This window comes from Periophthalmus magnuspinnatus, chromosome 7, assembly GCF_009829125.3.
Source record: "Periophthalmus magnuspinnatus isolate fPerMag1 chromosome 7, fPerMag1.2.pri, whole genome shotgun sequence".
NCBI classification, from domain to species: Eukaryota; Metazoa; Chordata; class Actinopteri; order Gobiiformes; family Gobiidae; genus Periophthalmus; species Periophthalmus magnuspinnatus.
The window spans coordinates 1,741,009-1,763,510 of record NC_047132.1 but is presented as its reverse complement, the minus strand read 5'-3'; the positions used below and the strand labels follow the sequence as shown (position 1 = coordinate 1,763,510).

At 40.0% G+C, this 22,502-nt stretch overlaps 1 protein-coding gene across 1 annotated transcript in view; it reads left to right on the top strand.

Annotated features, from left to right (window-relative positions):
* Positions 1-22,502, top strand: part of LOC117373734 (nephrocystin-4-like) — a 272,836-nt gene that overhangs the window by 229,198 nt on the left and 21,136 nt on the right. The window contains exons 21-22 of the mRNA XM_055223162.1: positions 14,629-14,818; positions 17,267-17,350. Of these exons, the coding sequence (XP_055079137.1) occupies positions 14,629-14,818; positions 17,267-17,350 (274 nt within the window). The remainder of the gene's footprint in view (positions 1-14,628; positions 14,819-17,266; positions 17,351-22,502) is intronic.

The following is a 22,502-nucleotide window of genomic DNA, read 5'->3' as shown; positions in this document are numbered from 1 at the left end:
TTAAAACTACCATTAAATGATATCACAAGGTGAAACGGATCATTTTGAGCTTTGGGGACGCAGACAGCCTAATAATTCAGGATTACTCAGACATGTGTGAGTGAAACTAAACACAACTCCAGGTCTTTTTTTGAGGAGGTAACAGCATTGCAACATGGCTGAAAGCTCACAGGAGTCAGTTTTGCGTAATATAGGACCTTTAATCACAATCATTATTTGACGACCAGTCCAAATTTGAACATATGTGTTTCTTGCACCGCTCTTTCAGATATGAGTTCGATTTTCTCATCTTTTCTTGCACAAAGAAGATGCCATCCGTAGAGTAATACTGGCACTCCCTATATATCGGCCGACTGTTATATTTAGTCCTGTTCTGACTGGGACGTGACCTGATGTAGTGAGGACACTCTGTTGGAGTTTTTCTCTCACTTCTCCCTCCCATCACTCTATCACACACACAAAGCTTTCTCTGCCTCATCTTTCTCTCTCTCTCAATCTCTATCTCACCTTTCCCTCCCTTTTTCTCACACACACACACAAACTAGTCTCTCTCCTTTTCTCCCTCACCTTCACTTTTTCTGTCTCCCTTTCTTTTTCTCACTTTGACCCTTTCTCCCACCTTCCATCTCTCCCACTCTCTTTTTTTTTTTTTACCACACATACATAAACTTTTTTCTCCCGCTCACCTCTCTCTCAAACTCTATCACACACACCCCTCTCTTGTGTGCACACGCTTCTCTCTTTTGCTCTTTTTCTCCCTCACCCTCAATTTCTCTCTGTCTCATATCCTATATCTCCCTTGCTCTCTCGGGCTCTCTCTCACCCTCTCCTTCCTTCACATTAGCTATCTCTCTCTCACCCTCTCCATCTCTCTATCACACACAAACCTTTTTCTATCCCTTTGCTCCTCTCTCTTAATCTCTATATCTCACCTTTTGTACCTCCCTCTCTATCTATCTTACATAAACACATGCCACTTTCGTGTTCTTGCTCTTTTCCTTCCTCACCTTCACGTTCTCTCTCCAAATATTTCCCTCACTTTCTCCTTCTTCCATCCTTTCTCTCTCACCCCTCTGCCTCACACACGCACACACAAACACACACACGTGTCTCTCTCTCTCCCTTTCTCTCACTCACTTTCACCCTTTCTCACCCCCTCCCTCTCCTCAGCCCCTTTCTTTCTCTTTCTACCTCCCTCCCTCTCGCTCTGTCACTCCCTCTCTCACACCTACTCCGAGGCACGTGTGAGTGTTGCCGTAGCCTCTTGTCTAAGTGTAGCGCTGCTCACACTTGTTCTCCGTATGTGAGGGTAACAGTGTGTGAAAGTCAGGACCTATTTTCATCGGGCTCGGTGTGAAGCGTCTGTGGAAGCATCGGTCTCTGCAGCTTTGGGTGTGACAAGTCTGACTCACCCGAACCTCTAAATGTGTCCTTTAAGTTCACGCAGCGCACAGTCTCTGGAAGTGACAGAGGCTGAATAACGTGAGCTATGGTTGTAAGAGCTATGGTTGTGATTAGGTTTGTGATACAGTACCAGTCAAATGTTTGGCCTTCTCATTCATGTTTTTTTTTTTTTTTTTCCTTTAAAGACAGGGTATTTTACTCCTATGAGGTATTAATTGCAAAAGCATAAAAAATTTAGATCACCGTTTCGCTTTCATTTTTGACACTCTGAGACCACCTTCCATTTGCTCTCCATGCTCAGGCACTCCTCCTTCAGAGCACTATCACAACTTTATGGGCATTCTTTTGTATATTTATAAGCAGGGATGACGAAGGCTTGTGGGCTGAGCTTTCGATAGAATCGTACTACTAGCCATAAGGAGGGTTCAGAAAGGGCCTAGGAGAGATTGCTAAATTACTCAGACACGCATGGATGATCTAAGACCTCTTCAGACATGTTTTTGATGAGGGAACATAATTATAACATGGTAGGAAGCATTGTGTTTTGCGTCCTGATTGGCTAAGGGACTGTAGACCATTGTCAGTTAATCTCCTCCATGCCATGTCTCCTGTAAAGTACAGAATGTGTTCAGACAAATTTACATAAATGTTTGATCGACACTACAGCCGAGTGGCGCCAGGACATAGAGGAACTGTGAAAGAGTTGCAACTATATTGCAACTATTGTCACTATTAATTAATTAAACAAGAGAGAAATGTGAGAAAATGTTAATGCCTGTGTGAGAAAAGTGTATAAAGTGTGTGGTGAGGGGTTTTACAGCCTCAAAACATATAGAATAATTGTAAAAAATAAAGCTGACTACTTTGTAGATTTCCCCTGTTGCGGGTTATTTTTAGAACATAACCCCCACCATAAATCAGGGACTACTGTACTTGTACTTGCAATGTATGACGTGAGATATATGGAATTATGTAAAAAATTGTTAAAGATACACTATGTAACTTTACTGACAGGGCCTGTTATTGTTTTGCTTCTATAATTTGGGGTTAAATTTTGTGATCTATCTTGGAGACAAGCAGCTGATGTCATTGGGCCAAGCTACAGCTCAGATCTGTGGAGAGGCAACCTGTTCACATTAGGGACTTTTGAGCATTAAAAAACTGCAATTGAATAAATTCAATATCAAGAAAAATGTAATGCCCTACTGTGGAACATTTCAGGTAACGCAAGAATATCTTTATGGAAACAACCATGTGGCAGATCGGATACCGGAAATGTTACACAGTGCACCTTTACATAACTCTAAATAAGTTTTATATTTTGCATTGAGATTCTTCAAAGCCTTCTCTCTATGAGCTTCATCCTGAAGCCCCTGAAATGGTTTCCCTTCACAGGTGTGCCTCTCCAGGGTCCATGAGGTCAATACTTGTGCTGTCAGTGAGAATCTACAATGTACAATCTACATGTCATTAGTCATGAGGGAAAAAAACAAAAAGCATAAGGGTGTCAACTTTTTTGGTTGGCAGTGCATGTTTAAAAAAACAGGATACTGCTCATAGTGAATATTTTAAACAAGATGAGAAGCAAAACTGAAATCTGAACTGAGAAACTGAATGAATTTGAGAACACGTTTATAGAGGTCTGAACACAAGTACAACATGATCTATAAAAAGAGGATATTTTGTTGTTTGCAGAGGTCATTCATCATTCTCTCACATTTGGGGCCAGAGGATGTCTTTCTGGTGCTTTTTTATTTTAAGCCAGCTTCCTCAGCATGTTTTGAGACAAACTGGAGTAAAGCCACTGCTCCTCTGAATCATTAAAGCCAACTGATACAGCTCAAGTTGGGGACAGTATCTCTGGGAAGGAGGGACCTAGAAAACATTGGTGGCTTATGTCTCTTGGTTGTCCTCAGAAGTCCTTAGAATACCCACGGGGAAGCTGGAGGAAGTGTTGCCCTGGATCAGTATAAGGGTCGTTCTATAATTAGGGGTAGATTTTACTTCAGTACAAAGTGAAAAACATGATCACTTATTTTCAGAGTTGACATAAAGAATTTTTTGGACTACAAATAATAATATTGCAGAACTATTTTGTCAACTGGGAGAATTGAAAAACGAGCAATTAAGTATAGCACTTATGCATCAAAGTACCATATTCATGATACCACATTTATTTCAAAAGTTTTTATCCTTTTGACACTGGCTGTAGTGCTTATGCTAACAGATTTAAATTGGAGAATTCTGAATAGTTTAATGGTCCAGACGGAACGCTCACAATTACTGATATTCATGCTTAACATAAAAATTACTCATATATAAATGACTTGTTGTATTTGGGATTTAAAGGGTCTTATTTGAGGGTTGCCCTCTGTTATTGTAATGCAATACACCCAAATGTTTAAGGAATTATGGTCCAAAAAAGATTCAGATGATGTGTTTGTTGATGTCTATAGTCTATTGAACGTGAATGAAAAAGCTTTAACACTTTGGATAGAGCAAAGAGCAAATCTAAAAACAATCACGACTAAACCTCACCAATGTCAACTGGTGGTCAACGCTGCTTTTATACTGGAGTCTATGGGTCTCCATATTGTTACCCAGTTGACATTTTGTGACATTTTAGCGTTTGTGCTTTTTATAGAGCTCAGAGTCTTTCAGCATTACCTTGAACTATTGTTATCATTAAGATCACTCCTGTTAGCAAATCTAAAATCATGCGTTGTCCAGTTGACATCTGAAAAGAGGGCGGGTTACACGATAAAGCAGTTTGATTCTTTCAAAGACCCAAGTTAAACCTGAGTAGTTTTTTTCATTATAATGTAGAGTTTGTGACTTTAGATTGAACCATTGCACTTTTATGAGGGATTATCTAAGGCGTTACCCAGCTGACAAAAAATATTTGGACAAGCACATATCAAAGTATTTAATGTACAAATAATGTGCACAAAAGTTTTAAAACATATTGTCAGCCTTTTCTCACATTTAGGGTGTTATGTAAGATACAATTTTCTACTAAAATGTGGATTTCGGCCTAAGTGAATCTTAAATTTAAAACGTGGACAACACACAAATCCATTTATGTCGTATAAATTGACTGTTTCTGCAAAAATCAATACTGCCATCAGATCCCCTAATTTTGTCCAAAGAGGGGTTTATGGTCCAATGTGAAAACTATCACTACTTCAAGGAAATAACTGTACAGTTGATAAATACAGCCAGTAGACATAAAATGTACCCCTGATTATAGAGTTTATCTACTGTTTTACCACCAATAACAGGCCTGGACTTGGCAGCAATTAAACCAGTGCTTCCCAACCAGGAGCAGGCGGACACTTAGCAGGAGGTACTTTAATGTTTTCAGATTTTTAAAGAAGGTGAATTTGAGTAGTGTTTTAATATAGTAACTGTGGTACATGTCCCTCTGATGGTACACAGACCCCTCTGCAGTTTGAGTGTTTATTTTACTTAGACACAAATTTATTTATGTTTTAGTTTTTTGATCATTGTTAACTTTAGACCTGGTTTAGCATCTTTTTAGAATGTTAGAATGTGTTTAGCGCTAACTGAGGCCTGATAAAATCCAGGTTTAGATCTGTGGTACTTGGAAATCCAAATATTCAGTTAAGTACTTGATGTAAAAAGTTTGAGAGTCACTGAAGTCCTTAAGAATATTTTGGAGCATTGTTGACCCCAACACCATTACTACAATATAAATAATTTACGCTAAATTTCTATGCTACATTTACCTTTTACCTGAGCCATATGGGAGACTAGGCGCGTGAGAGGAAGGGCAGGAGCAGTAGCGTTAACGAGGGGGTGTTACGGCCCCAGGCCTCCAGCTCCTCCTACAGCTGGCTGCTGATTGTCTGGAGGGCCCAGTGTCTAATTGGAGCAGCAGTCAAAGGCCTGACCAATCGTGGGCCTTCACCTGGGGCAGCCACGCCTTAAAAGGAGCCGCCCCCTTCCACTCCTGGCTGCTGGGTTTTGTTAAGAACAGCATGCCACTTTGTTCTGTGTCTTTGTGATACTTGTTTTTCAGACAAATTGAAACGTTTCTAGACTTTTGCTTAGCTCAGAGACTGTTTGTTTTGTGTTATGGTAACTTTAGTTTTTTATTGTTTTGTTAGCTACTGTTTAGAGCCTCTTTTGTTGGTTTTTACCTTAACATTCCTTTTAAATAAATTATAACTTAAGTTTACAATTTTTCCATCTTGTTTTGTTACTTCCCCTTTCCCAGCTGAGCTGGGTCGTAACAGGGGCGTGTCCAGGTCAAACTCCTGCTACCTACATGATGTTATCGCTGACGGAAAGAGGCCACTCGTACAAGTACATTTATAATGATGGCATCTGAACCAATAACGTCAGCCCCTCACCTATACACCTCTTCTATACAATCTCTTTTTCTCCACTCCGCAGGTGAGATTATGAGGTCCAGAGTGTATTGTCTAAAGTGTGGAATGTGTGGGCTGCATTTACAGCACAAACACACATTTTTGGGTCGCTGTGATCGCCGGCGTCTTTTCCGTGGCTGAATATGATAATTGCCGAGTGTTCACTGCGCGGCCCATTAAATCTTATCTTTCGTCAAAGCACAGCGCTGCCAGCTCCATACGGCCGTCGCCATGGAGACCACAGGCAGAAGTATTGTTCTGTCATTGTCTCTGAGATATTTTAGAAAAGCTGTCCTCATGTAACTTTCTGCTTATAATGAAACGAATACATCTCCAATGGGAAGCGACGGGCTAAAGATACAATCCTGCTAAAGTACGGGTTTCTTTCTGTTTTGTGAATGACAAAATAATGACAGCCCAGTGGACAAATGGGTTCCAAGTCGAGGTGCTACTTTAAAGCTCACAGAAAAATGTAGAAAAACATGCATCCTTACTGTGAGCAGGCTTGCATTTCCACAAACCTGACTCTTATTTGGCATGGAGCAGGGCCTCATGCTTTGTTCTTGTGGTTGTAATATTCCATACTGGCTTATTATTATTATTATTATTATCTCTATAGAGAATGTTCGGAATGGCTTTAACTTTCTATTTCCATGCAGTCATGCATGTGCAGGTGTTGCTTTAACTTTTTAAGTTAGTAGTTGTCAGACACTATATATTCACTCTTACTTGAATAAATTATTGTACAGCGTAACAGTACTTTGAGTTTACTTGAGTAAATATTGTGGTGACTGAGTAAATGACAAAAGCTTTATATTACTAATATGTTGACAGATTAGTTCAGTTTCTCTTATTTTTTGGTCTAATCCTTTAAAAATATCAGATCAGCTGCTGATTTGTTTCCCTAAATACTTTTTACTCTTACTTGAGTCACTACTTTGGACTTCTACTTGAGTAATAGTTGTCTAGAAAATACATTTTGACCTCTCTACCCACATTTTAGCATCATAATTGTAATGTTTACAAAGGTTGTCATTAATAAGTTAAGTGGCTGCACTCAGTTTATTTTCGAAATTGCACAATTAGTCTTTGCACATGTACATAAAAGCAGTTTTTGTGCTACTAAGATCTATGGTTTTGAGCAAGCAAATACTCAAAGAAGAACAAAGTGTGTGTTTTGTTTAGTTTTTTTTTAAATTTAATTTAATTTTTTTTTTTACTTAAGACATGAAAAACAGAACTAGTTCATTTTAACATGTTGTAGAATAAATTGTAGGAGCCCAACAGTTGAAGAAAAGAGGCTTGGAGTTCCCACACAGGAGAGGTTTATTTACCCTCAGTACAGGACCCAGTACCTGGAGGCATAAACCCTCAGCACATTGTGATAGCATTGTCCACTCTAGCACTGTCCAGTCTGGCTCAGCGTCTATTGTAGGGAGTATTATACCTCTGATGATGTAAACCAAGATAACTGGATAAAAGGACTGGCAATGAGTGCCCTCAGTACAGCACGGCAGTGCAGTGTAGATAATGAAACAGTTTGCAGTAGTTCAAAGTTATTCCACACTTTCCCAACATTTTTCCTAGCATTCTTATTCACCGTGATGAGTTTATAAGCGTTTTTCACAATTCTTAGAGACAGTACAGAGATTTACATCACAATAATGCTAATAACTTGCAAGATAACTGTTCCCATCCTGATTCTTGGAGGGTACAACTCTTTATAATTTGATGTAGACGGCACACAGCGCTCTCATTTCCACCATATGAACTACTTTAACAATTTAACAAACAGCCACGTTAGTTCGTCAAATGCTTGAGCTGAAAAGGTGAACATGTAGCACCAGAAGGACTGCAGTTTAACACCATGGTTGAAAGCACGAAAAGTAGATATAGCGTTTGTGACCTTTAGATTTGTGTAACTACGTCTTCGTGTGCACAGACAAATGCCGCGCTGTCTCCTCTACCTCCCGGACGTGTTTGCTTCCATCATTCAGGCTTCTCAGAGGTTAATCCTGGCCCTCCATCAGTCCCCTGTTCTCCAGTCCGCTCACGCCCGGCCCCAGATTAGCATATATCAGCGAGACCAACGGAGGCCTGTGTGTTTCGGATGCACGCCCCCCACATGCCGGCTGGGTTTAATTGGGGGTAATCAATCCGTGCATCTGTCTTCTGCAGATTAGAGCCTCTTTATTTATATATTTACCTGCGAGAAAGACGGGGACAAATTCAAATTCATTACCGTTGCTGTACCTGATTTTTGCAGTTCTAAAAATGTGAAAAGAATAACTAGTTCCTTGTGTCTGCTCTATAGTTATAATCTCTGTCACCAGTGGATCATTGTTATAATTTGCACATTTTAAATCACAATAGTCATCTAAAACGACTTAATAAAAGAGACAAATCCTCTGACTTCACTTTGTCGCTGTTAAAGGCATCACAACAAAAAACTGTGCAGTTGTCGGCACCTCCAATAGCTGCAGATTGAGCTAGCGAGGAGTGCATTTTTTTGTTTGTACCATTATTTATTTGGACTTAATTTGACTTGAAAAGCTGCTTACATAATATATTTGTGCTGGAACAAGACACATTTTGCCCAAATGCATGGACAAAACGAGGTACTGTGACTTGAATTTTATGAACGAGGATATGATACCAGATTTTGCTGCTGCTGCTGCACTTCATCTGCAGTCCACGGGTGAAAAGTACTCTAAAAATACACATTACATTACAGTTACATTCCTCAGATAGAGGGAATGAGTAGGAGAGAAAGGGAGAGGCAGCGTGACACCTCGCAGCCGTCTGACACCTTCTTCCACAGCTCCACTCGTGCAAATGAACACGAGCTCTGGAGGTGTGGGGTCACAGAGGGATCATGCATTACTCATAAACTTTACAAAGTTTTCTCTCTTTTATGGTTCTTTTTATACTTTTTGACGGAAGGAATCGTGATTATTGGTGAGGAGTGTGCAAATGTATTAAACTTCCAGCCATAGGGAGAACATGCAAACTACAAAGAACTGAATGATGTGAGGCAAGAGTGTGAAATGTAACACCACCAAGTAAGAGATTGCAGTTAAAAATTAACTTTGCGGCTAAAACGTTGCAGGAATGTAAAAGGCCCTGTATTGCGCAAAAAGCCGGGCCTCCTCAAAAACATACTTGGAGTTCTGTTTTGTTTCATTCACACATGTTTGAGTAACTCTTTATTATTAGTCTGTCTACATCTCCAAAACTCAAAATGCTGTGTTCCACCTTGTGATGTCATGAAGTGGTTAAGTTAACAGCTCCTTTTACCTTTAGTTCAGTAGAGATTGTCAGTCTCCAGGGCTGGAATCGTCCAAATGATTCTAGTGAAGGTTTATGGAGTTTAAAAACTGTATCACCACATGACATCACAAGGTGGAACAGAGTATTTTCAGTTTGAGAGAAGAACTCTAAATATTCAGAGTTTGTGTGTTAAACATGTGTGAATGAAACAAAACACAACTCCAGGTCTGTTTGTGATGAGGAAACATTATAACATGGATCAGAAAACAGCATGTAATATAGGCCCTTAAGTGTGCACTGTCTCTGTTTTAAATAAAGAGATAAATAAGCAAGTGTAATTATTGTGTTCTCCAAAATAACAGTACACTAAGTAACTTAGATAGTGATAGAGCTCTCCCTGCATCTCCCTAATGAGATTACACTGTCAGAGAACACTCAAAATGAATAAATCAAATAAATAAATAAGGCAATATAATCACATACAAATACAACATTGCCAAATATATTCAAAGGCTCTGAAAATACATATTTAACCATCACAGTGACTTACAATGACATTAGATTAGGGAAAAATGTTACATGATTCTGGTTTAATTTCATTTTAAGGAAAAGTTTTCATTTTCTTTGTTCACCAAATAATTACCTGCAGCAGTATGGTTAATCTTCAAAATATCTTCCTTGATTTTGTTTGTAACTCCTGATCAATCTCATCTAAACTGTTTTGTTGTAGAACTTGGATGTGTAATGACAAATGAAACATATCTGACCTTTTCCTTACCTTTAAAAATGACAAAAACAAAACTGAAATGCTCACATTCACAAAGCTGGTCACAATTACTGATTCTCAGAGGATAAGAATTTATAATTTGATGCAGCCAGCGGTCTCATTTCTGCCTTTACAATTTATACTTTACACTTTAAAGGGCCTGTATTACGCTATTTTTTAAAATCTATGTTATAATGTTTCCTCATCACAAACAGACCTGGAGTTGTGTTTCGTTTCATTCACACATGTTTAACACACAAACCTGCATATTTAGACTGGATTCTTTTCTCAGACTGAAAACACACTCTGTTCCACCTTGTGATGTCATGTGGTAATACAGGAAGTGCTCCACTGTGTTTTAAAACTTGATACACATTCTCTACTGAACTAAAAGTAAAAGGTAGCAGTGAGAAGATGTAGATAGACATGTGTGAATGAAAGACAGGGCAAGTTTATTTGTACAGCACAATTCGTACACAAAGTGATTCAAAGTGGTTTACTTTCATAAGAAAGACATTAAAATCACACAAATAAAAACATAAATAATCACAAATAATCATCATGAAATTAACATTAAAACAGAAGAGTGCAGAATAAAAACCTTTCAGTCATATGCACAGCTAAACAGAACTGTTTTGAGCCTGGATTTAAACATTGTCAAAGTAGAGGCCTGTCTCACATCTTCAGGAAGACTGTTCCAGGTTTTAGCTGCACAAAACTTAAATGCTGATTCCCCATATTTAGTCCTGACTCTGGCACCAGCAGGAGGCCTGTCCCTGAAGTCCTCAGAGTGTGAGATGGTGGCACTAACATGTTGGAGCCCTTCTCTGAGCCACAGGAGCCAGTTCAGAGACCTGAGCATAGGACCTATGTGCTCAGACTTTCTGGTTCTAGACAGGACCTAGAGAAACATAGATAAGTCTGTGTAAGTCTGACGTGAAACATGTTTTTGATGAGTTAACAACAATATAACATGGTTTAAAGCTCACGAGGGTCAGTTTTGCGCACTAGAGGACCTTTAGATTCTTTGCAAGAAATTAAAGGTTTTTCATTTCTTCTTTATTTCCATAACTATTCACATTGTGGACTCTCACTGAAGGCATCATAGCTATAAATGGACACATATGGAATGTAGCAAACAAAAACTTGATTTGTTTTTTTTTTTTTTTTTAAATGGGAACCTTTGCTTTGATCACTGGCTTGCACACTCCACTAATGAACTCGCATCTGGTGACCTTACCATGAAGCTCACTGAGAGAAGTCCAAGAGTTTACTGCACTGTCTACAAAGTAAAGGTCGGCTGCAATTAGGAATTGAATAGAAAATATGTCTTATTTAAATTTTTTTCCTTTGCTACATAATTCCATACGTCTTGCTTCATATATTTGATGCATTAGTAAAAAAAAAGACAGTGTAAATCTGTTTTTGTAATTTGTTTGTCTTTAATGAAAAATTCTAAGCTCCTCTATATAAGTGCAGGAAATTGAAGAGAGGGACAGGTGGTCACTGGGCCCTCTGGACATTAGTAGCTGGTTGTGCCTGTGTACTGTGCGATTTGTAATGCAGTGGTGCTGATGACGGCGCTAACAAACCAATCTCACGCCACGACAGGCTGCACTGCTCCATGTGTCACCTCTCTGGACTCACAGGGGGCTGTAGTAGTGTATTACTGTTTAAGAGTAATGATATTATGTAACAATAGTATTAAAGAAGACATATTTATTAAAAAACATATGTGGATCATCATTTAAAATGTCACAATATTGATTTCAATGACACCATATGTATGATTTAGATTTCAAATTCCATAAACATGACCTATCTGTGTCCACAGGTTCAAGGTAAATGTCCAAGTCAAATAAACTTTTACTGATAACAACTGTAGTGCTGATGTATTCTTAATTACATAAACGCTGGACATGATGGCCAGGTTGTTTATAATTTGGAATTGTGGTTCTAAAGACGATTATCCAGTCTGAGCAGGAATAATCCACACACAAGTGGGATTGTCATTTTCAATGCTGAAATGCAGTTGGTTTAAAGCTAAAAGGACTCTCTCTGATCTGAATGGTCACCACCTAAACCCCATCACCTGCAGTCAGTCTTTAATCAGTGCCAGTGCAGCCTCTGCAGCTCAGTGAGTGAATTCTGGAGGTTCTGAGCGTTCACATGAGGCCTGTCCATAACCTGAGAATGAGAAATAACCTGTATGTGTCCTCTGTTAAGCCACTGGTAACACAGGTTCAGTTGATTGTAGCAACTCAAAAAAAACCTACATTCAGTTCCTTTAATAATAGAAACAGGTCCATTGACGTCCTGTTCAAAATTACAGTCCTGGTAGATATCACCTTTTCATAGTGGAATCTCACTGTAGCAAACAGTGGATTTTTATTTACTTGTTTTTACTGTTGAAAAAAAGTCTGTGAAATGCTACATGAATTGAACCTGACTCACCCAGATTGAGATGTGCATCACTCTGTCTGAAATCAATCTGGGATTGGTCTTGCTGAAAACAATTGGAAAACGCAGAACATCATGACGAATATTTGAATCCAATTGATTGAGGTGCCACAACAGCAGAACAAGATGAAAAGTTAAACTTTGGTTAAATTCAGTTGACAGAAAAGCACAGACTTCTTCCCTGTCCACAAACTCACAAAGCGCTTAGCTTAGTTTTTCACAAAGAAAATAGTTCATATTGTTGTTAAACTAGGCTAAAGTACGTCTGTCTTTTTGTTTTGGTTCATTTAGATGCTTCGCCTTTAGGTTCTGCACAAACCTCCGTGCTGATCTCTGATTGGTCAGCCCACTTAACCTACTGTAAGAGTCTCTCAAGATGGATTTTCATGAGTTTGTGAACTCACAAATATCTATCTTGCTGTGCAATGTTAATCTAAATTGCTGAAGACACAATTTGCTTGCATACTTTTTGCGAAAAAATTATTACTAATAATTCATATACATATTTCTTTCCTACTCTGTGTCACGTGTCAGCCATCACAGTCCGTTTCCCTTGCTTCTCAAACAATACCCTCTCAGCTTACCTCCTCCGCCTTATCACCGGCGCAGCATCAGAACGCTAATTCCCTCAGCCTCTCTTCCTCTTTCTCTGCTCCTGGTTCACTTGTTTGTGTCTGTGAGGTGTTACATCATACTGAGTGTCTGACCTGCTGTACGATTTGTCCAGGGAGAAGAAAAAAATCCACATTACAAAATTTAATGTGCCATATGTTTGTGGAAAACTGGAAAAACAAAACAAAACAAAACACATGACTTTGACTGTGTATGTGTGTGAGTGTATGTGTGTGAGTTGTGTATCACATTTATATAACCAATGTGCATTTCAGATTCAGGGTCTCTGAGGGAGAAGGGGCTGTAAAAGATGACACTAGATGAAATTGGACATAAAAACATATAAGATGTGCTTTGGGAATGTATCTGTACTGAAAATTTCATTATGCACTGTTAGTATTTTACATTTCTCCTGTCTCTGCTCTGTTAAAAGACTGGATGCTTCTTCTGGTCATTCATTTTTTATTCAAATGTTGTGTAACGTCCTGGTTCAGCTATTCATTTTTCTAACACATAGTTAACTTGATTATATTTAAGATTTTACTAAAAAATCTTGCCTATTTTTCCTAGTTTTGTAATTTTGTGAAAGTTTATCATTTTACTTCATGGTTGGACACAGATTATGACATACACAGACGTATGTTACCTGGCAACCATAATGTAAACAATTTAGACAACAAAACTAGCTATGATTTGACACATAAAAATAAATTGCAACATCTTTATTAGGTTAAATCAATGTTTAAATTGATCAATTAATGTCCTTGTTCCTTCATTTGGGATGGACATGATGACAGCTGATGACACAGGCAGAGCTGTTCTGTTTTAGAACTCGTATTTTCCCACGTTTTGTTTTCTTCTTTTTTTCAAAAACTCCCACTTTACTGATGCAAAATTATGGTAAATATTTACCTTAGGCACTATTCCACCAACCAGTTCATATTTAGAAAAAATATATTATTCTGCCAAATGCACTTAAAAGGTTTTCTTTCGTGGTTTTTAGTTTCCTGCTTATATGTGCCATTTTGAGGATTTTCGGCTCATTTCAATATAAAATATTTTGTTTTGAATTATCTGCTTAGGCACCAGTCCTACTGTTTCATCATTCAGAAACCTATTGAATTGCCTCATAAGATCTTTTTTGTAATTGTAAACAGGCTTTTGGGCTGATGTCTGGACTTGAAAATCTGTCAAATCTCTGTGTGACTAATTCACACAGAGTAATAAGCATTTGACTCCTGATAATAAAAGAAGCGGCTACTCAGTATTAACAGTGAAATTTACCTCAATTTGTCGTCTCAATTCAAGGCCTGTACGCAAAACCTATAGTGAAGTGTTTTAAAGGAACTGTATGCACTCTTACATTATTAACATAGGAACTACAGTCACAACTGAACCCGTGTGACCAGTGCCTTATCCTGCAGACAGAGGACACATACACATTTTTGGACAGGCGTCATGTGAAAGCTCAGAACCTCCAGAATTCACTCACTGAGCTGCAGAGGCTGAACTAGCATTGATTTTGGCAGCCTGTGCTGGGGTTTAGGTAGTGACACTTCAGATCAAAGAGAGTCCTTTCAAGTTTTAACTGGATTTCAGCATTGAAACTGGCACCTCAGATGAGAGACTCCTGTGGTTCCTTTAACTTCTGTTTACTTATGCTTAGAATGTCCAGACTGTGCATTAACCCTTGCTTGGCTGTCCTGTATCATTTCTCTGCAGTGTGATCACGAGTGCTGCGGAGTGGCGCTACTTCAAATCCCTCCATCACACTCCCAGCCCTGTGGAGGAGAACATGTTCCACCTGCAGCCAGGAGCTCCGGGGCCCCAAGTCTACCTGAGGCCCAAGGAAAGCCTGTATATCCCCCTCAAGTACCAGAGCTTTCAGTGCGATCACGGCTCCATTCCTCACGTACGGGCTTTATGTTCTATATGCTACCAGTGAAAAGTTTGGACACACTGTTTTATTTATGGATTTTGTTTATATCCATTCCCCTGTAGATTCTCACTGAAGGCATCAAAACACGTATGGAATGTAGTAAGCAAAAAATAAGCTCAAAATAATTCCAAATAGTTTCAGATTTTGAAAAATAGCCACCCTTTACACTGCTTTTGACAATTGGCATTCCTTGATCCTGACATGGCACACCTTGAATTGAAAACCATTTCAGGTTTCTTTAATGTGATGCTCATTGAGAGAAGGCAAAGTGATGGATACTTTGAGGAATGTGAATCTAAAATAAATATAATATTTAAGTTAGATATGACTTATTTAGTATTTAGTTGAGGTGTTTCACTTTTTTGTTGTTACATAATTCCATATATATTCTGTGTCTTCTGTTTGTATATATAATATAGAAAGTAGTAAACATAAAGAAAACCAACATTGAACAAGAAGGTGTGTCTAAAGTTTTGACTGGTAGTGTACATCTGCTCATTCTCTGCACCACCGGTCCAGTCTGCAAAGCTCTTCAAAAATATTAACATGTTTTGGGTTTTTTTCACTGCACTATTCATTAAAACAGTAACTGTACTTAAGAGAACCTTTTATTTGTCCCACGACGGACCTGTTTGCTTTTAGCTTATCACAAACGATTCTTTTTCACTGGATCAGAGCAGTCTTTGCATCCCAAGCTAATCTAATCATTATTTTATATTTTAGTTACTGTAAACCATACTATTGGTCCAATTCCGGTTTAATGATAGAAACAGTTCCAATGAGTTCCAGTTCAAAATCACAGAACTGACTCTCTGCTGCTGGTCCCACATCACAGTGACATTTCACTGTAACACATAGTGTTTTCATTTACATACAATATCTTTGATCACATTTGTATTACCCAAAGTCTATTTTTCTTTTTAACTAACTGCAAGTATGTACATAGCAGTGTGCGGTGAGTGGGAATTTCCTGGGCACTAAAGTCTCAAACGCAGGGCAACACAGGATTACTAAAGCATGCAAGAATGCATCAAAATACAACTCTGTGCTAGCTAAAGATGGTTGAACAACTTTATAATATAAACATTAAAATGGCACAATCAAGCTTCCTATTGTATAACTTATGAAGCAAAATAGATAAAGGGGCTTTAACAAATTGTGGCACACTGAAAAGTTAAAAGTCCTTTTTTTTATGAATGAATGAATGAATGAATATTGTTTATTTGAGCAGGCATATATATATATATGTGCGTTTCCTCTACACGTGTGACACAGGTCTAGTAAGACACACCCAAAGAGATGACGTAGGGCGGTGCAGGACAGCTATAAAAACACCGGTGCTACAGGAGCACACACAGATTAACAGCACCAGAACAATCAGCTCACGGGGGCTGGGACTGGATATGCCTCCACGGAGTCATTGGAGGACCAACGATAAATGATCAGCATTAAGATGGCAAAAAACATAATAGAAAATAATAGTCTCTCAGCAGATGCTGCCTTGATCTTGTGATATACTGCCGTATTTCCTGTGATGGCAACTTATATGTTGAGCCGATATGCTTTGCAAACAGATCTAGCCGGTTGTTTCCTGTTTCACCAGTCCCAGTCCCATCAAGATAAAAAATATTACATTATCAGTGCATAATTCAACTAGCACCAGCAAACCCCAATGCATTAAACAGAGGTTAAAATGCAGAGGTGCAGATACATGAAATGCAAAAAAACTGATGATAAACTCGATTAGTTTAGTGTTTACGATAGCTTTAGCCTCGTCTCACAGCGCCACAAACTTGGAATACTAAATGCCTTTTTTGTGATTGATCAACCTTATGAGAGTATAATTCAGGTATGATTTAGATTTCATTTATAAAGTTAATATTAGTTACATTTAGGTGACCCGTGGCGATGAAAACTTATGGGGTCAATTGGCAAAATGGCATCTTGAAAATAAGTGCTTAAAGATTGCTCAAACATGCACGAATCACTCCAACACAGTCGATTTTGCAAAATGTATCCACTTTAACTTTTTAGAGTGCCTTGGACAATCTTTTTAAGTCTCCTTTAACTATTTTGCACAGCAAGCTATATAATAGGAATGGTTTTGTCATTTGTTTCAGATTTTTTACGATGCACTCCCATCCCTTGTCTCATTATAACATAAACATCAATTTTGTACATCTTTAAAAATGTACATATTCATAATTCCCACTGCTTGATTTCTACAGTTGTCACACTAAAGAGCTCTAAATCACATCAGACATTTGTATTCCCTAATATCTTCTCTGGCCCCTTGCTACTTCCTCTTCTTCATCTCTCCATCTCTACGAGAGTTTCTTTCCTTTCTTGATGTTACATTTAAAAAGAGCGTATTACATTTCTATAGGGCATTAAATCTTGTGTTTCTTATTGTCCACCCAGGGCCCGAGTGTCCTACCTGCAGGCTCCGGCCCTCAGCCCGCCCAGAGAAACCCGCATCACATGGCCTCCTATAGGACCATCAAGGTACTGCTTTGGCGTTTGATGTTTGCTTACTCTCTCCGTCAGTCCCGCTGAGCCTGTCTCCAGGCTGGAATTACACTAAGCTATGGATCTGGGTCACATTCCAATGCAAATGGATGTATAGAGGCATTTATTTGTCTTTATTCCAAAGTGTAGGCACCCTATATGAGGCTTTGGTGCAGCGGGAGAGGCGGGGGTCTACTTTACATAATGTGTGTGGTATATGGACAGGCATGTTTGTAGATGGATACTCGGCAAAGTTGTTATATATTCTCTTTTATATTGTAATTTGAGATTTTCAAAGTTGTTCTATAGTTACTTTAAATCATAGTTTTAGTTTTACCATACACTGTTGGTGTTTAAAGGAAATACATACTATTTTCAGTTTCTGCCCTAATATCAATATCTGATATCAGGGATTGGCAGAAACTTAAGGGTAAAGTATCGACATCAGTATTTGAACTGAAAAAGATGGAAGGTTGCATCCCTAATTCTAATTTTAATTAGGTAAATAATTTATGTTTTGTTGGCCATTGAGTTGACTGAAGCAGAGCCAATGGTTGATTTGACCAGTTTTACCACCATATTTCTGTGTTTCAGATGATATTACAACATTTTATAGGCCGATCATGGTTAATACAGATGGGGGCAGTTAAAATATAATATTGTTAAAATGCAGATTTTTGTTGTAATACAGTAAGTTTTTAGGTCTAGTCAATTTACTTTTGAAATAGTTGATAGATATGTATAATGTGTTCAATGGCCCCCTTCTGGGAGTCTTGACATCATCACATCCTAGAATCACCAACACAAAAACAGAAAAACAAATACAGTTGGCTTATGAGGGAATTCCAGGCACTACCAGTTTGGAAACACTTTCTATTTAATGTTTTTTCTTTATTTCTTCATTTTCAAATGTTTACATTGTAGATTCTGACAGAGGCCATCAAAACTATGAATGAACACATATAGACTACTGCTTGATTACTGCTTTGCACACATTAATGAACAAGGCACAGAACTCTATGAAGTAAAAAACATTTTAGGGAAGTTCACTGGCAGAGGATTTACAGCTCAAGGGTTTACAGCTCTGAACAAAACAGAGGGTGGGCCCAGGAATCTGAATCTAATATATAATATCACAACACATTTTGAGTTATTAATATCATACTTTCTACTTACTTCATGTATTAGATGTTATTAGTGTGTATGTAGAAAGTAGTTACCGTAGAATAACCATTGGCCAAAGTATTCAAACTTTTGACTAAATACAGACATGGAAAAGATCAAAGCCAACAGCTCACATTTGTATAAGTATTCAAGAATGCTAAAGGGAGCTGGAGGCTACATGCTAACAATGCTACACACATGCTAATGGAAAATGTTCTTAAAGAGGGGAAAAGTTGTATTTTCCATTAGTTGCATTTGTATCATCTTATTTTTAATGCACATTTTGAAGATTCACATAAGTAACGGGAGGTGGAAACGCCAAATATCACATTGAGTACCCTTAATTTGCATAAAAGTTTATTTGCTTGCATAGGGCATAACAGTTAAAATGCATTTTGGAAAGTAGAAACACATTTAGTCGCATAAACTCATGTAACAACTATATAAAAACCCACATGACTATCAGATTACATACGTGCACTGGACTGGACTGGACACAGGTGATGGACAAAGCCAAAATAATCCCATCATTGTTGGCCCAAAATCCTTCAGACAAACTTCGCTGCAGTGCACAATTATTGAGGTCTGAGCTAAAAAACTAAAAGTGTTGGCCAACTCGTGACTTGCCCAGAGAGACATACACAATTTTATTGTCATAAGTAGAGTAACTCTGGGAAAGCATTGTGGACAAGTTGCGGGACTTCAGTGGTCGTTCTTTTTAATCTTCACTGCAGTAGTTTAGCTTAGACTGAGGCAGCAGGCTTTAGCTTTGTGGCAAAACAGATATACAGCAGTATTACATTTTAAAGAATCTGCAAACGTTTGGACATGACACAAATGTGTTCAGCAAACTGGTAAATAACATAGATATTCCAACTCTGGACAGTTGCAGACCACACCAGACCATGCCCCCTAACATGATGCGTTGCCATGACATGACAGTTGCCATGACTGTTAAAGCAGCACTAGTTAACTTTTCTTTCACCTGCTTGTCTCCAGGCACATGTAGACAGATCTATGGAGACGTGTGTTTTCAAGTAGGCCTGTCACGATAAGAAATGTTGAAGCACGATATATTGCTCCAAGCAAGATCATCTCAGTAAACCATTTTTAAATAGACAATATCATTAAAATATGTAACATTCTTGGCAATGCAAAAACATCTCCATGGAGACAATCAGGGCATGACATAAAGCAAGAAAGGCTAAGATGGTTTGATTGTCTACATGGGGTGGAACTAAAGGTCCACAATGTACATTTTCTTTCACCTTCTTGTTTCCATGGATGTGGAAGTGGTGTCACCACTCTCAGAATGCATATCTTCAGTTTATTTTTTTCAGCAATAAAACACTTGTAATTGATACTTTGCAGCTGACGTCATCAACATTTTCTGGGGGTGTGATGCTAACTGTAAGCACTGCTCTATTGGAGGTGTATTAGACTTTAGTCTGAGTTTTATTTTAACACAATCTGACCAAAAAAGCTGGTTTAGTTGGAATTCCAACAGGTGAGCTGGTTTGTGCTGTTAAACAAGTCAATAACATTTGATTTTGTTGAAAATCAAACACCTAAACTGGACCATGATCACAGGCTCCTGAAAATGTGTTGTTTAAATACATTTTTACTTTTTTGACAGTGTTCGCTTATGTGTGCATTGTGTTACCATGATAACTGCTGAACATTCCACCATATACATACACGTAGAACACCCCCAGTGTGATGTCAATGCAAAGTATCAACTGCCATAACATGGAACATTCCAGGAAAAGCACCTCCCCACTGCCAGCCACATCAGAAAAGTTGAATCATATACCTTTAATATATAGGAAGAGATACGCAAAGTTTAGGTGCCAGGGAACAGGAGGCCAAGAGCAAAAACGAAGAAGAGATTGTGTATTGTGAAATGAGTATTCAGGGAAGAGGGAATATAACATGGACATTATATAGTGTATCTGTACTGCTGCCCACAGCCTTGACCTCTGACCCCTGACTCTGCAGCTAGTGGTCATGGATGGAGAGGATTGTTTCTACCAATCTGCACTGTGTACTTGTACAACATCCACATCAAGCTATACAAATGGAACAAATGAATTATAAAATACTCAGATGTTCATCAGTGAGTTACTTAGAGGTGCAGTAGTGGTGGAGGATATGCCTCCTGCTTTTAAATAATATACTTTGTAGTTTCTGGTGCCCTGGTGTCCTGGCACCAGGACACTCTAGGTCGGAGGTCGATGATCGACTTTGTTGTCGTGTCATCTGACCTCCGACCGCGTGTCTTGGACACTTGGGTGAAGAGAGGGGCTGAGCTGTCAACTGATCACCACCTGGTGGTGAGTTGGATCCGCTGGCGGAGGAGGAAGCCGGACAGACCTGGCAGACCCAAGCGCATTGTGAGGGTCTGCTGGGAACGTCTGGCGGAGCCCTCTGTCAGGGAGGTCTTCAACTCCCACCTCCGGGAGAGCTTCTCCCTGATTCCGGGGGAGGTTGGAGACATGGACTCCGAGTGGGCCATGTTCTCCACCTCTATTGTCGATGCGGCTGCTCGTAGCTGTGGTCGTAAGGTCTGTGGTGCTTGTCGCGGCGGCAATCCCCGAACCCGGTGGTGGACACCGGAAGTAAGGGATGCCGTCAAGCTGAAGAAGGAGTCCTATCGAGCCTTGTTGGCTCGTGGGACTCCTGAGGCAGCTGATGAGTACCGGCGGGCCAAGCGTACCGCGGCTCGGGCAGTCACAGAGGCAAAAACTCGGGGTTGGGAGGAGTTCGGGGAGGCCATGGAGGAGGACTATCGGACGGCCTCAAAGAGATTCTGGCAAACCGTCCGACGCCTCAGGAGGGGGAAGCAGTGCTTCACCAACACTGTTTACAGTGCGGGTGGAGAGCTGCTGACCTCGACTGGGGATGTTGTTGGGCCGTGGAAGGAATACTTTGAGGATCTCCTCAATCCCACTGTCACGTCTTCCGAGGAGGAAGCAGAAACTGGGGACCCAGAGGCGGACTCGTCCATCACCCTGGCTGAAGTCACTGAGGTGGTTGGCAAGCTCCTCGGTGGCAAGGCTCCGGGGGTGGACGAGATCCGTCCTGAGTACCTCAAGTCTCTGGATGTTGTGGGGCTGTCTTGGCTGACACGTCTCTGCAACATCGCGTGGCGGTCGGGGACAGTACCTGTGGAATGGCAGACCGGGGTGGTGGTCCCTCTGTATAAGAAGGGGGACCGGAGGGTGTGTTCCAATTACAGGGGAATCACACTCCTCAGCCTTCCCGGTAAGGTCTATTCCAGGGTACTGGAGAGGAGAATCCGACCGATAGTCGAACCTCGGATTCAGGAGGAGCAGTGTGGTTTTCGTCCTGGTCGTGGAACACTGGACCAGCTCTATACTCTTCATCGGGTCCTCGAGGGCTCATGGGAGTATGCCCAACCAGTCCACATGTGTTTTGTGGATCTGGAGAAGGCATTCGACCGTGTCCCTCGTGGTGCCCTTTGGGGGGTGCTCTGGGAGTATGGGGTCCGGGGCGCTTTGCTAAGGGCTGACCGGAGCAGGAGCTGTGTTCGCATTGCCGGCAGTAAGTCAAACCTGTTCCCGGTGCATGTTGGACTCCGCCAGGGCTGCCCTTTGTCACCGGTTCTGTTCATTATATTTATGGACAGAATTTCTAGGCGCAGCCAGGGGCCGGAGGGGGCCTGGTTTGGGAACCACAGGATTTCATCTCTGCTGTTTGCAGATGATGTTGTCCTGATGGCTTCTTCGAGCCAGGACCTGCAGCAGGCACTGGGGCAGTTTGCAGCCGAGTGTGAAGTGGCTGGGATGAGAATCAGCTCCTCCAAATCCGAGGCCATGGTTCTCGACCGGAAAAAGGTGGTTTGCTCTCTCCGGGTGGGTGGTGAGTCTCTGTCCCAAGTGGAGGAGTTCAAGTATCTCGGGGTCTTGTTCACGAGTGAGGGAAGGATGGAGCGGGAGATTGACAGGCGGATCGGTGCAGCGTC